At 34.7% G+C, this 14805-nt stretch overlaps 1 protein-coding gene across 5 annotated transcripts in view; it reads left to right on the plus strand.

The window, feature by feature from the left end:
* The window catches only part of SOX6 (SRY-box transcription factor 6), a 647578-nt gene that overhangs the window by 274654 nt on the left and 358119 nt on the right, over positions 1–14805 (plus strand). For all 5 annotated transcript variants that reach the window (XM_064288384.1, XM_064288383.1, XM_064288385.1 and 2 more), the window contains exon 3: positions 10701–10941. In XM_064288384.1, the coding sequence (XP_064144454.1) occupies positions 10705–10941 (237 nt within the window). In that variant the 5' untranslated portion in view covers positions 10701–10704. The remainder of the gene's footprint in view (positions 1–10700; positions 10942–14805) is intronic.

The following is a 14805-nucleotide window of genomic DNA, read 5'->3' on the forward strand; positions in this document are numbered from 1 at the left end:
GAGGACCTTAAATACCAGGATCAGGAGTTTGGACTTTATTCTGCCATTGCTTAGAACATCACTGATGTCTCTTGATCAGGAGAGTGGCTCGATGAAGGAGTGGGAGTAAGATTAGTTCAGAGTAAGACATACTGAAATTAGGAAAACCAGTTTAGAGCCTGTTGAGGTAAATAAAACTCTGTACTAAGATGATTACGAGTATGGTAAGAGGGGTATGAGCATGAGAAACATTATGAGGGAAGGGTTCGTAGGGCTTAACGGTAGGATGGCAATGAGGAACAAGGATCAAAGAAGAGGAGATGGATATAGTGTTCATGTTTTGAGCATGTGTGATTGTGAGAATAATGCTCTTCTGGATGTGAATGAATTCGGAGGGGTTTTAAGGAAAATAACGATGAATCCAATTTTAAGTTTGCTGAATAATGGTGCACATCTTAATATTAAATGTCTAGTGGTCATTTGGGGGCTTTTTTTTTATCTCAGGGAGATGAAAGAGAACTCAGGGCTGGAGATATAGCTATAATAATTATATGATTTTGACATTAAGTACTGAGATATTTGATTAAAAAAGTATAATGTAAAGAATAATTTGTAGGTTAACTGTATTAATATGTGAGTGGTATTTTCTGTGATTATTCAGTTGAATTAAAAAAAAACTATTTGCTCATCCCTCCCTCTCTCTCTACCTCTATTTTTCTAATATTATTGATTATCTGCTATGTATCAGGAAGCCCTGGTGGCGTAGTGATTAAGAGCTATGGCAGCTAACCAGAAGGTCAGCAGTTCGAATCCACCAGGCACTCCTTGGAAACCCAGTGGGGCAGTTCTACTCTGTCCTGTACAGTCTCTGTGAGTCAGAATTGACTGGATGGCAACGGGTCTGGCTTTCTTTCTTTTTTTTTTGGTACTATGTACCATGCATCGTGCTGGGCACTGGGGATCCAATAATGAACAAGACAGACATGGTCCCTGTCCTCATGAAACATATAGGATAAGCTTTCATAGAAAAAATAATCATACCCATGCAAGCTTTATCTCCCAGGGTCTCAAAGACATTCTCTGACAACAAATTTCCTTTTTTTCCTCTTACTGATATATTTTATTATTACTATATTGTAAAGAATTCTCTGTAGATGTATAATTTTAGCAACGGATTAAATTACCCACTACTGAAGTTCAGAAAATGCTGATTGCATCCCTTTTCATATCCAGTAGAAATACTGGGAGGTTTCTGTTGTGTTAGGCGTATAAGCTGGGCCTCTTGGAAAGAAAGTTTATTACATTACCTGAAATTTGGTAAAGTCAAAGAAAAATATGCTTTCTCAAAATAATCTTGTTTTTCAGATCCAAAAGCTTCTCTTAATAATGTGAAATTTATCTTAAATTACAATAAAAATTGCAAATAATGATTGTCGTTGCTAGCTGCTATTGAGTTGGCCCTCAACTCATCATGACTCTATGCACAACAGAAGGAAATTCTGCCTGGTCCTGCATTATCCCCATTATCGGTTGTGGATCTATAGGGTTTTCATTGACTGATATTTCCGAAGTGGATAACCAGCCCTTTCATTCTAGTCCATCTTAGTCTGGAAGCTCTGCTGAAACCTATTCAGCATCATAGCAACACTCAAGCCTCCACTGACAGTCGAGTAACTAAGCATGAAATGCGTTGGCTGGACATCGAACCCTGATCTCTTGCACTGAAAGCAAGAATTCTACCACTGACACACCAGTGCCCTCTAACTAATGATTAGGTTGTCTCTTTCCCCTGATTCTGTCATCCTTATTCTACTTCTAATTTAGCCACAAAGTCCACCCATTGTCTTCACCTCACCATTTTCCTACTGTTCTCTAATAAAATGGAATAATAGGAATTACATCTAGGATTGTCCATCTCAGATTTATAAAGGTTAAAGTGTCATTTTAGGGAATGATATATTAGATTGTAAATGTCTGCATTTGTCCACTAAGATTCAAGCACAGGGAATCCATGCTATTGATGGTGCCTACTTCATTCCACTTTCACCCTAGTATAGTTCCCCCCCACCCCTAATTGGCTCAATTTTGTGTCAGAGGGTTAAAAGATGATAGTATTTGGAGCAGAGGTATCAGGCAAAAATGGAATACCAGGTATAAGCTATAAATACGGCATACTTTTCTGATAAAAGGGATGTATTATTGGTAGAAGAAGAAAACCTCTCTCTATGTTGGGAGTAGGAAACCCTGGTGCATAGTGGTTAAGAGCTACAGCTGCTAACCAAAAGGTCGGCAGTTTGAACCCACCAGGCGCTGCTTGGAAACTCTATGGGGCAGTTCTACTCTGTCCTATAGGGTTGTTGTGAGTCGGAATCGATGGCAATTTTTTTTTTTTATGTTGGGAGTATTTTGAGAATAGGAGAAGTAGTTTTTTAGCATATTGATAAGAATAATGTAGCTCTGAATGTTTTAAATTATGAGTTTGATAGGGATAAAATCTCTTTTCTAAGAGAGCTGTTAAAACACAGTTGGAACACCATCTATATTAATGGTATTTGTGTTATTTGTATCTTGAGAATCTTCAGGGTATAGGAGAACTGTGCCAAAATTTCAGTGCTTTAATACTAGCCCAGCTTTGGGCTGCTGAGATCACTTTGATAGTAGGCCAATATGGCCACCAAATTTTGACAAGAATTCCAGATGGTGCATGTCTCAGTAATAGTTGTGGACATGCACCCTATCCTTGGTTGTTTTCTAAAGTTGGATAGAGATACTAAATCAATTTTGTGAGGTGAATTTTCAACTCCAGAAATGGCCAGCCCACTTTAGAAGGCAAAAGTAAAGCATAACATTTTTTTCTTTTAAGGAAAATTTAAGACAAAAGCTTTTGAGGTTGAATCCTATCTGTCCTTTTCAACCTGAAGATAGGTTTCTAGGCTAGAAAGAAATCTCTTAAAGTGTGGTTTTTCATAATGGACGTGCTGCTGACATACACCAACTTTATTGGTCCAAATGGCACTGATATAATTTGTAGGCCTTATACTATGTCTGGAAAGTTGTAATGCCTTTACTGGTATTTGTATTAACTTTTTATAAATTGGTCATTCTTGTTGTATTTCATTTTATTTAATGTAAGACTAATAAATCTTATTGTTAAATAACAAGAAGATTGCATCATAGCATTAAGTTTTAAAATATACTCCCTTTTTGGGGGAAGCCAGATAAATGTGTTTACTCTGTAGAGAAATTTAGATTTGATTTTTTGTTTTCCTTGTGGTAATTATGTTTGCACTTTGCTGATCACTAGTTGTGCATTATTACAATGGAAGGTGACAATTTGATTGTCTTCAATTGGAGAAACAAGTAATTTTATATTCACTAAGCTGTCAGGTAACACTAACTCACAGTACTAAGAGCTCCTGGCAATGCGGCTTGGCACCTATATTTAACTGCTTTGATGCTTGTGTAACCTCTGCTGAATCAGAAATACTTGCCTGCTGGAAATGGTTTTCAGGGTTGTACAATGAGGTTTTCATTAAGTAGACAAACTGAAAATGAACTGCAAAGCCATAGTTGTTTCTTCCCTTCTCCCCACCGCTTGTCCTTTCTTCTTCCCTCCTCCCTCTTTTCCTCCCCTCCCCCCTTCTCTTCCTCTTGGATAGGAACCTGAAATTTATACCTTATTTCATTATATGAAAGAGGAATTGCTGGATTACTTTATTTACCTAAAGAAGAACCTCAGAGATTAACGTCTTTACATAATTTTGTTCAGTGTCACCATGTGGGAGCATTCATATTTTGAACAATCCACATACTATGAATTTTCATTTTTCTGATAATATTAAACAAAGAGTGGAAGTAGAGGTAAGAATGAGAAACTGTACAGCGATAGCTTTCTACCCTTTTTCTCTGAGAAGTCATTGTTCTGGGTCTATGATTTTTATTAATAATTGGATGAGATACCCTGTAATTGGGCTTCTCTATTAGTAAATCCAGTTTCAAGCTGACAAAAACATGTCCTTTATTCAGTTTAAAAATTATGGTTCTCATTTCATGTGAAGAGGAGATTCAAAGTGAACATATGTAAATAAATTCATTCTGCTATTGTTTTAGACAGCTTTCTTTCACCCAAGCCATATAGAGGCTTTCAGTTGAGCTATGAAGTCGTTGTGCATGATTAAAATCCTCTAAGTTTGTGTGTATTTATAGTAGTCATTGTTTGGTTTTGCTCTTATTGTTAAGTGACTGATTTTATTTATATACCCTGGGCCTGGCTTTCCAAAGCAAAAATCCCAACAAGTTACTGGTAGATAAACTTTGAGGAAAGTCAATATTATTTCTATCAAGCAAAAAAAAAAAAAGAAAGAGGTTACATGAAGTCAAGTTGTTTTGATCTCAGGAAGAAACTGGATACTCAGGGACACATGTAATAATTATAGGTTTTCCATAGGCAGTCAGGCAGGCAGGCCAGTTGTTAGTCTGGTTGCCTGCCCCTTTCAGCAGATACTAACCAATTAGACAGAGGTGGTTACGTGATGTAACATTATCAGGAGAAACAATTCATGAGTCAAAGCATTCCAAGACATATGAGCTCTCGTCCAAAGAACAGTCTTAAGCTATATAAAGTGACAGCAATATTGTCAGCTAAATATAAACTCTAGAAACACAAACTTTGATGACTTGAGAAGAATCTTTTCCAGGTAGTACCTGTTTTATAGAAACCTCAGAAGTCCTTTGGAGGCAATTTTGGTGCTTTGGAAAACTATCAGTGTGAAAAATTATAAAACTTAGCGCCAAAACCCATTAATTTAAGCGCCTTCTTACACATACTTCAGCAGGTTCACATGTGTTTCGTTTGACTCATCTCTATAGATTTGACAGCTAACTGGAATCAGTGAGTTTCCTTTTCATAGGTGTTGCCTCTATATGTTACCATATGTGTTCTGAAAGAGCTGCTACAAATTTCAGAAGATAGGTTTGTAACTTTCCAAGTTAGCTCAGAAAGCAGTTGCCTTCTTTTCCACTGAAATTTCTCAAATGCTTGTTGTTATTAAACAGATATGAGAGAAAAACCTGGCAAAAGCCCAGGGAAGTTGGGGGTGGAATGGAAGAGGGGAGATAGGGGAGCTGGATAAAACAATACAAAGAATCAATAACAACCCCTAGGCTTTACTTCAATGAGCAGGGAAAGTTTTAAAAAAGAATGTATTCATTTTAATGTCTGGAATCAGGGCTGCCCTGTCCTCTGCACTGACCCCCTCTTCCTCCACTCTAGGATCCTTAAATATGGGAATTAGAGGTACAGGAAGAGGGTTTTTTAATCATTCTTTGCCCTAGGCTGGGTGGACTGGCATGCTTTGGAGGGGTTCCTGGGTATTGTGCATTTTGGCAGCTGAAAGTATCTGTTACTCGTGTTCCTTAAAATGAGAGGCACTGTGTTATATTTTTGGAAAATTAGTTGTTTATTTCTTAGTATCAGATCATTGCAGCATTAAATTAACAGTGAATTATCTGACTGAAATAAGTGTACCTCGGTAGCCTGGGGCTGAGCTGCAAAAATAAATGTGAATGTTGGCCTGAACTTCTTATTTTTTCTTTAAGTAAACCAACTATTTAAATGTTGCTTTATGTTAAAAACAGGGCTTCTTTTGAATAAATGTAACACACCTAAAAAGTGAATTCCATTTGATAATAATCTTAAAAGTAATGAAAATATTTAAAAAAATCGGGTTAAAAATATTGTCCCAATAAATTCAGTGGCTCCTTTGGATAGTTATGTAAGTCCCAAATGGTAGTTTTGGGAGGTGGATTCTTTCCAAGCAATAGTAAAACAAAACAACAAAAAATGTAATTTTGAGTGGCTATCCCTTACGAGAAAGCTGTTTAAAAATAATCCTAACTTTTAAACACATATAAATAACATTAAAAAAAAATCACAAAATCAAATCAGAGAAGTTTAAATAAAGTTATAGAAAATATGGTTTTCTGAGATAGAGGACTTCACATGTAGATATCCAGTATTTTAATCATTTTATAAACTCTTGGACCAGGTAATTTTGATTTCCTGTTAAAGAACAGAAAGAAAGTAAATTTACTGTCTGAATAGGCTTGTGATGGCCTAAATGATCAGATTTTCTACTAAGGTTTTGGAGTAAAATAATTATCACCTTTCTAGAGGCACTCCCACTGAGTTCCTAGAGAACATTGTCAATTACTAGAGGCTTTATCTGTAACGGTCTCATTCCCAGAAGTCCTAAGCCCTGAAGTTCTTTCCAGTGACCTGGCATCCTGGAAATTCGCTTGATCTGCTGGGCAGAGACATTTCAAACTCAGGGAACACATGATGGGAATTTATTTTATGTGTCCCAAAGATATGTAATTCTCTTTGGAGGTTTTACTTGATAATAGCTATGCCCCAGAAAACCAGCTTGTTTAACCAATGTGATAAGTTGACAATGTAGTTTTTCTCTCTGATTATAATGTACTCTGTGTAGTCAATACACTGGTACCATGTGAGTGTAATTTCCTCTTTTATTTTATCTCCAATGCAGTGTATTATAAATAAACAGTTAAAAAAAACACCAAACAAATCTGTTGCATCTCCTTTTAAGATTGTACCACTGTAGACACTTGTTCTAGTAAAGTAGAATTGGGCGCATTTGATTGCATTTAAATTTTTCATGCTTCAGCAGTTTGGCTGGGAGCACAGTAAAGAAAAATCCCATGAGCGAGGATAGTTTAGAATAATAGAACTTGATTTTGTGTATTATAGCGGCAACATTTGCGCTGCTTTAGTTAGGGTTGTGTCAGCACTTCCATTATAAGCCCCTGTTTTCAGGGGGTATAACTAGGGAGATATTTTTTTTAATACAAATTAAAAAAAAAAAAACAATTCATTTGAATGATTTTTAAGTTATAATAGTTCAAAAATAAAACAAAGTAAAGTCACATAAAAAATGACCATTTTCACTTGGATTTTTCATTCTTTGTTTTGCATATTAGTTGTTTATGGTAGCAGCTAAAGTAAGGTACTATTCAAATACACAGAGGGTGAAAATTTTTCTAGTGGAAAACTACTGAAATTAGCATTAAAAATAAGAGCCATTCCACATGACATCTTAAAACATTAAAATAAGTGTATATTTGATTTATGAGTTTGTAAAGGAGAGTAGCTATGGTGCGGTGGCTAATAGTATAAAAGGCCTTGCCAAAAGTCGCATGTCTCTGTGGCTTCTAGAATACAGTTTAGTTAGTCTAGTAAAATGTTCCAAAAGGGAAAACTAAAGTAAAGAAGTGAAATATGGCTATAATCAGTAAATGTATGGATTCTTCCATAAGGAAACTGTGCAAAAATTAGCAGTAAATCTAATCTAATAATGAAAAATCTAGGCTTATTTAATAAAGTGTGCATTAAAAATAATTTGTGCACATTTTCCCTTTGAAAGAACAAAACCACCACCACCAAAACAACAAAGAACAGCAAAACTAATGGAAAAAACAAACCCGAAACAAGCTCAATGATTTTTATCAAAAAGGAAGTACCCTCAATGGAGTGATACCTTGCTAAAAGAACAAAAACTGCCCTTTTCTCTGCTAACAATGTTTTTGAGAACTATATAAAAGTTAATCCAAGAAATTAAATATGATATGGGAAATGTATTCTTGGAACAAAAATATATTGATTCCTTTGCTGAAGAGAGGAATTTCGAAGTTGAGTATGCATGTCTCCCTTGGATGTTAATCAGTTGTCCTACCTTCTTTGTCTCCTTGCCCTCTAATGATGTTATGAGCTAAGGATGAACAGTCAGATTTGATATTGATTTTGGGGGGGCAGCTTTTCTTTTATTGACAACCTTAATACGCATTTGTATTTGTAGGTGCAAAACAAAAGACAAACTGTGTGATATTATAAATAGGTAGCTTTCCTGAATGGTCACTGGAGGAATCACCAAAAGACTGTTGATGAACTGGAGGTGAAGTCTTCCCTCACTAATTGTATTCAGCGTGTAATTTCTAAACTTCCCTCTGAATTTTGATTTTCAATTAACACTCCCCATTTGAAGATAATTTTCTATTTAATGTAATTGCAGGAAATAATTTATTGGCTGATTAAGACTGAGGGCCCAGCCTTCCTTAAGAAAACACTCTAACAAACCAGCCTTTAAACTCAACTCATAGCTTTGGACAGATTTAGTCTATTTTTACAGCCACACGCTTGTGTTTAATTAGGATTGTGCGCGATTGTCCAGTGGTGCAGTTTATCCTTGAAATTATTCTTAAGAGACTGTTTGCATTTTGGGTTTTGTGTCATGATTAATTTATACCAATGAAACAATCATATATGTTGCTATTGGAAGGAGCCAATTCACTATAATAAGAGGATGTCTGTTGGGGAGCTAAAGTCAACGTTTTGGATTATGACTTTCAATTGTATTTAACTGTTAAAAAAAGCAGCAGTAAATTCATGCCTCTGTTTTTAATAAAATGATTACGTTATTGGGACTGTCATTATCTGAACTATGAAAACATTCTTGTTGTTTATGACAAACCAAAAAAAAACCCAGTGCCGTCGAGTCGTTTCCGACTCATAGCGACCCTATAGGATAGAGTAGAACTGCCCCATAGAGTTTCCAAGGAGCGCCTGGCAGATTCGAACCGCCCACCCTTTGGTTAGCAGCCGTAGCTCTTAAGCACTATGCCCCCAGGGTTTCTGTTTATGACAAGCTCTTGATAAATTTGTAGAGCAGTTCTTTTTCAGTTATAATTTGCCTAGTCTTACTGTAGTACCTTTAGGACCAATAAAGTAAGCTCTAGAGTGATTCTGTGTACCAGGAAACATTCTTTGGTATCATTTTCCACAAGCGTACACGCATACATTTATCCATTTTTTGGTATTGATAGAAATTGGTCAAGAATGTATTTATCTAATTCTTTGATACCATACTCTTTAGAACAATTAATTTATTTTTCTTAAAAAAAAATAAGCATTCCTCTGTACTCTCTTTTCCCTATTTTATTTCTAATATCAAGTCTAATAGATGAAATTTTCATTATTTGTAGAATGATTATTATAAATAGGTATTAGCATTTTAATATGTTTTAAAGCACTTCAAAAGCCTGTAATACTTTTATTTAGAACTGTGCATAATTAGATTAACTGATCTTACATTAATTTTTTTCACTGTAGGATACTAAATCTGAGCCCCCTCATTAATTGTGAGAAATTTAGCATTAGCTGTTAAATCCTATGTGAAACACGGGCTGCTACATAAAAACTACTGTTTAAATTGGAATTAACTTAATTATTTTTCTTTGCACTTGATATTTCCTTCACTGCAATATTCATGAAAGCATGTGACAGATTTGTAAATTTAACTGTTAATCTCAGATTTCTAGACCCTTTAATCAGTATTTATTTGTCTGTAGAAACAGTACTAGCAAGTTAATGATTTGCTAATTTGAAAAATGCTCATGTGGTTTCCTATGTTAACTGATTTGTGCATTTTTTAAAAAATGGTATGAAATCAATTAATGTTAAAGAGCAATTAAGGTAGATATTTTGTTCCTTTCATTACACAGCAGTTTTAGAGCTAAAGATGCTATAAACCAAAACGAACTAAAGTTTAAAAAAAATAATCAGTTGCCTCTTCTTTTGAGGTATACAGTTCTTTTAGTGGTTTTATTTCTAACCATATTACTAAGAAAATCATCCTGATAAATTGATATTCTTTCTATAAGTTTTGAAATTCCATTTAAAAGGCATGATTTTATGATTTTATAGGAAAGTAGAAAATGAAGACCTTGTCATGCTGAGTGTAACTGATTTTTATATGTGGATACGTAAATTAGTGTTCACTAATTGTTTTTGGAGATTTTAAAATATTACGCATAGTACATATGTTATTTATATAGTAAATGCTTTGAATTTTATGTTATTTTTAATATAAAAAAGAAGTGTAGTTATTTCAGATACTCAATTTAATTTGTACAAATTGTCTTAAGACTAACATTATCAGCCACTCAATATGTCATTTAAACATTTTCAGCAGCTGACTTTTCTTAAAAGTCTCTAGAAAAGGATCAGATTGGCACTAAGTACTATTAGGCCTAACACTCAGAATACAAGGTGTAAAAAAAAGGAAGTCAGGACCAGATTTACTAGGTACTTCCACTATTTTTTTTTTTTTTTCCACTATGGATTATTTATTCTGCTGATTATATTTTCCTACACAGAGTTCTTTCATTTTCAGTGGAATTTTGTTCCTGTATAGACTATAAGAGAAATTTGGATATTTTTATTTTCAGAACATCCTCCAAGCTGACTCATTTGCTAGTATATTCATTAATTTTTTTATTGCCAACAAACTATCTTCCTAATTATTGTCAAGAAGCTTATAATCTAGTGGGGAGACTCGAAGGAAACACACACACAGACACACACTTACAAACACATTATACATTATGAAAACCTATTATATAAAAATTTCATTTGTGGGTTGGTAGGAGAGGAAAAAATGCAACAATTACTGGGAAGAGGTTTACTGAGTTAAGAAAGAAAGGTGGGGACAGATAAGCTGTCCTTTTTATTGGTTTAGAGTAGATCATAAACATCTCTAAAGTTAGAGAACTTTTCTTTTGTCCTGAATTAGTCAAATGCAAGGGACAGTTTACTCTTTTGTTGTTGACAGTCCATTTTAATCCATGCTGTTTTTCTTCTTCTACAGAAGAATGTCTTCTAAGCAAGCCACCTCTCCATTTGCCTGTGCAGCTGATGGAGAGGAAGCAATGACCCAGGATTTGACCTCAAGGGAAAAGGAAGAGGGCAGTGATCAACATGTGGCCTCCCATCTGCCTCTGCACCCCATAATGCACAACAAACCTCACTCTGAGGAGCTACCAACACTTGTCACTACCATTCAACAAGATGCTGACTGGGACACCGTTCTGTCGTCTCAGCAAAGAATGGTGAGCTTTTAAAATCTGGCCACTGTCATTAAGTTGTGTCAGTTAGTGTGGTCTCATTACTGACTGGTGTTTAACTTAAGGGAGAGTTCACAATACATAGCATTAAGGTTATTTCTTTTCAGGTCATGAAACAAACACCATGTACATATGATTAATGTACTGGTACCTGGGAAAAGTGGAGAATTGCTTGTGATTTAGGTTACATTATTAGGTCAACTTGTCAAAACTCTGAACTCAAGCTAGTGAACTTGGTAATATCATAGAATAAGTATGATCAAATAAAGTGTGGCTGTGTATTAATATAGAAAAATCATATTAAGCAAATGTGTCTATGTGGATGAAGTCATGGTGAATACATCTTCAGTGAGGAAATGCAGGTATTTATCATTTTTAATGGTCATACTTGATTTATAATAAAGCTTTTCTCACTTGCGTACATATATATCAATTTCAAAAAAGTGTGCGCAGCTCCTGAGTATCCTTCAGTCACACTGCAGGAGTTCGCCCTAAAGGCAGGAACACCATCAAATACGCGTGGCGTATTAGCCTGCCTCCCTGCGCTAAATCTTCTATCTAAGCATCAAAACAGAAACCATAATAAGTGACATGAATTATCTGGTTTAAAGCAAAATATTCTTTTTTTTTTTTAGGATCTAGAATTGACTGAAACCTTAATATATTTTATTAGATTAGAAATTTAAACCCTGCTTTGCATTTTTTAGCCTTTGGTTAAGTTAATGAAAAATATTTTAAGTGGGCAATAAGGAAAAGTTTTATTCCTTAAATTAAAAACAAGGTAATATTTTAAAATATCTTTACTATTAGTCACATATATTTAAATTCTTCTTCTATACTTAATGGCTTAGAGACAATTCAAAGACTTGATTTAATAATTTATAGAGGCAGGCATTTTTCTTTTCAGTTGATTTTGTGGACACAACCAGTTCTCTGGAGCAGTAACTGAGAAGTACGGAATTGGAAGAAAAATAAGACTTTTCTAGAACTAATTTTAGGTTAGAAAGAGATCAACATTACAAAATTAGACAGATTCACTAGAAAATTTATTTTTCTTGTGTGGGGGAAGGCAGAAGATACAATAACCCCAGACCAGTGCTCTGTTTTTGTGATGGAACTTAAGTTGTTCATCTTATACCTATAAGATAGCACAAGTAAAATAGATATCCAGTTACTGCCATTTATTTATTGGCAAGATAATGGGGCCATGTTTCATTTTCTTATTTCATAATTTATTTTATTTTTTGTTGTTGAGGCTATGTTTCATTTTGATTTCAACAAATATTGTTGAACACCTTTTAGTAGCAAAGTCTTCTACAAGGTACTGGCTGTGTGGTAAACAAACAAACATGTTCATGCCTTCATGGAGCTTATAGTCTAGGAGAGGGAGCTGAAACTAAATAAATATACACACAAATAAATATAGAATTCAAATTGTGATAACAGCTACGAAGAAAAAGAACAGGGTACTATCTGAGAACATAATGGGTAAACCTAATTGAGAATGGATGGTTAATTAGGAATGGTAAGAATAGTAAAATGGCAGAAGGAATAGAATGTGTGAAGTCTTTAAGGCGAGAAATACATAACTATGTTTAAGGAAATGAAAGATGATATTTGTGGCTAAAGTGGTAATAAGGATGGAAGGTAATGTGAGTTATAGTTAGAGAGATTGGTAGGGGCTTTATCAAACAGGAAGGGGCCCTGGTTGCTCAGTGGTCAATCACTAGGCTGCTCAGTGAAAGGTTGGTGGTCGAACCCATCAGTAGCTTCACAAGAGAAAAGACCTGGCACTCTGCTGCTGTAAAGATTACAGCCTTGGAAACCCTCTGGGGCAGTTCTACTCTGTGCTATAGGGTTGCTGTGAGTAGGAATTGACTCAATGGCACACAACAAAAACAACATATCAAACAGGACCTCGTAGATAACATTACAGAGTTTAGATTCGAAGTGCAATGGAGAGTGATTGAAAGGTTTAACAATATTTCAGACAGATAATTCTGACTCTGGTATAGTGACCGGACGGGTAGGAGACAAGAATGAAAACAGGAAGTCTTGTTGGGAGCCTATTTCTGAAGTCCAGTTGAGAGATGATAATGGCGTGGATGAGTGTGGAGGCAGAGTGGATAGAGAAAAGGGACGGACTCAAGATATATTTTGGCTTTGGTGCTAAATATAATAATGGGTAAATAAAAATAACCAGACTGGAAAATACGGGGAGACAGCAATGATACTGTTCAAATTTTACTTCTTTAGAGAACACTTTACTTATTTCTCTTGGTAAAATTTTGTTTGTATCTTGGCAAGTGCCAACTTGCCTTGGTGTTATTCTCAAATTTATGTGGTCTACAATTTTGTCATAAAAATAGGTATTTAATCATTTTCTTACCAAATTCACATTGATTGGAGTTTATGGTAGTATAAAATAACTTAAAGTTACAAATTTATTATATATTACTATAAAATAAATCATAGTTTTTAGAAATGTTTTCAAACTTTCACTCCCTTTTGATTTCAAACATTGCTTTCCACTGGAGTCTTTGTGTATTCTGAATGTCTATAAGCCAAAATATTTTGTTTTAACTCCCACTCTATAGTATTTCCCAGCTGTGTACTTATATGGTGTAATAAAAGGATTTAACAAATGGGAAATAGCAGCTGCATTTGGAAATTCCCTTTGTGTTCCCTTCTCATTCGATAGATTCAGTAATGTGTAACAACTGTACCATCAAACCTGTAATGATTTATTGTAAGTATCATATCACCAACCAATTTTTCTTTACAGGAAAGAAAAACAATAGAAGACTTTTAGGTTTCTGGGCCGCACTGCAAACCTACATATAGTATTTTTTGTGTATATGTGTATGTGTTGGGATGGGGGGTGTATGACTAAAGTAATGAATTGAAATGAAGTCTGTAGTTATTGTCAATGGGTCATATCCTTTACTTACTGTAACTGAATCCCATAAGATAGTTGTGGAGAAATAAAATTTAAAAGAAATTCTAAAATAACAAGAAAAACCCTATAAACACCTATTCAATTTCCATTGTTAGTGACTTTTTGTGATGGCCCTCCCTCAAAGACAGTTAGGAAAAGGCACTAAAAATTTCTTATCTCCTGCTTTCAGGAAGGGTTTTACTTTGAAATATTAAGGCTACAGAGGAACTTTTCAATAATCGAGGGTAAAGACACAGCAAAGAAATTCTGCTAATCACTACTTCCTGATTAGAAAAAAAAGCTATGAATGTTAAGATTTTGATTATTCTGAGATGGCAGTCCAACAAAAGATGAAACCACATAGTTTCAAACAAGGAAATAAATTCGTAATGGCATAAACAAAGAAAGAGAGTAGAAATTTTAAATATAGGGATTCAAGAACCAATTTCAGATAAAAATTTTAGACTCCGACTTTAGTTGCAGTTACTTATTTATATAAGGGACCCCAGAATGTTCAGTTTTAAATTTAGTACACTGTGTTAATTGATGAGAGCCATTTGAAGGTTGAAAAGTTAGTGTAAATAAGGATTCACTGTCCTTGTTCTCTATGTGCAGCCAGTACTATTTTCATCATGGCACCAGTGTACCAGCACCTTTTTTTGTAGAGGAACAGTGACACTGTGCACTGAAATGTGTTTTTGTTCCCATCAGGACTAACTTGTTAAGCAAGAATAAGTTCACGTAATTTTTTCACGGAAAAAGTATACAGTGTATCACTCTTTTTAATGTTAATAAGCATGGGAGAACATTTTTATGGTGATGTTTAGTGACCTGCATTTGATATCATGTGTAATGGTTATGTGCTAAAAGTTGCAACTGGAGAAAGACTATGTGAGTCTATATATTGTTAA

This window comes from Loxodonta africana, chromosome 7 (genome assembly GCF_030014295.1).
Source record: "Loxodonta africana isolate mLoxAfr1 chromosome 7, mLoxAfr1.hap2, whole genome shotgun sequence".
Classification (NCBI taxonomy): Eukaryota; Metazoa; Chordata; class Mammalia; order Proboscidea; family Elephantidae; genus Loxodonta; species Loxodonta africana.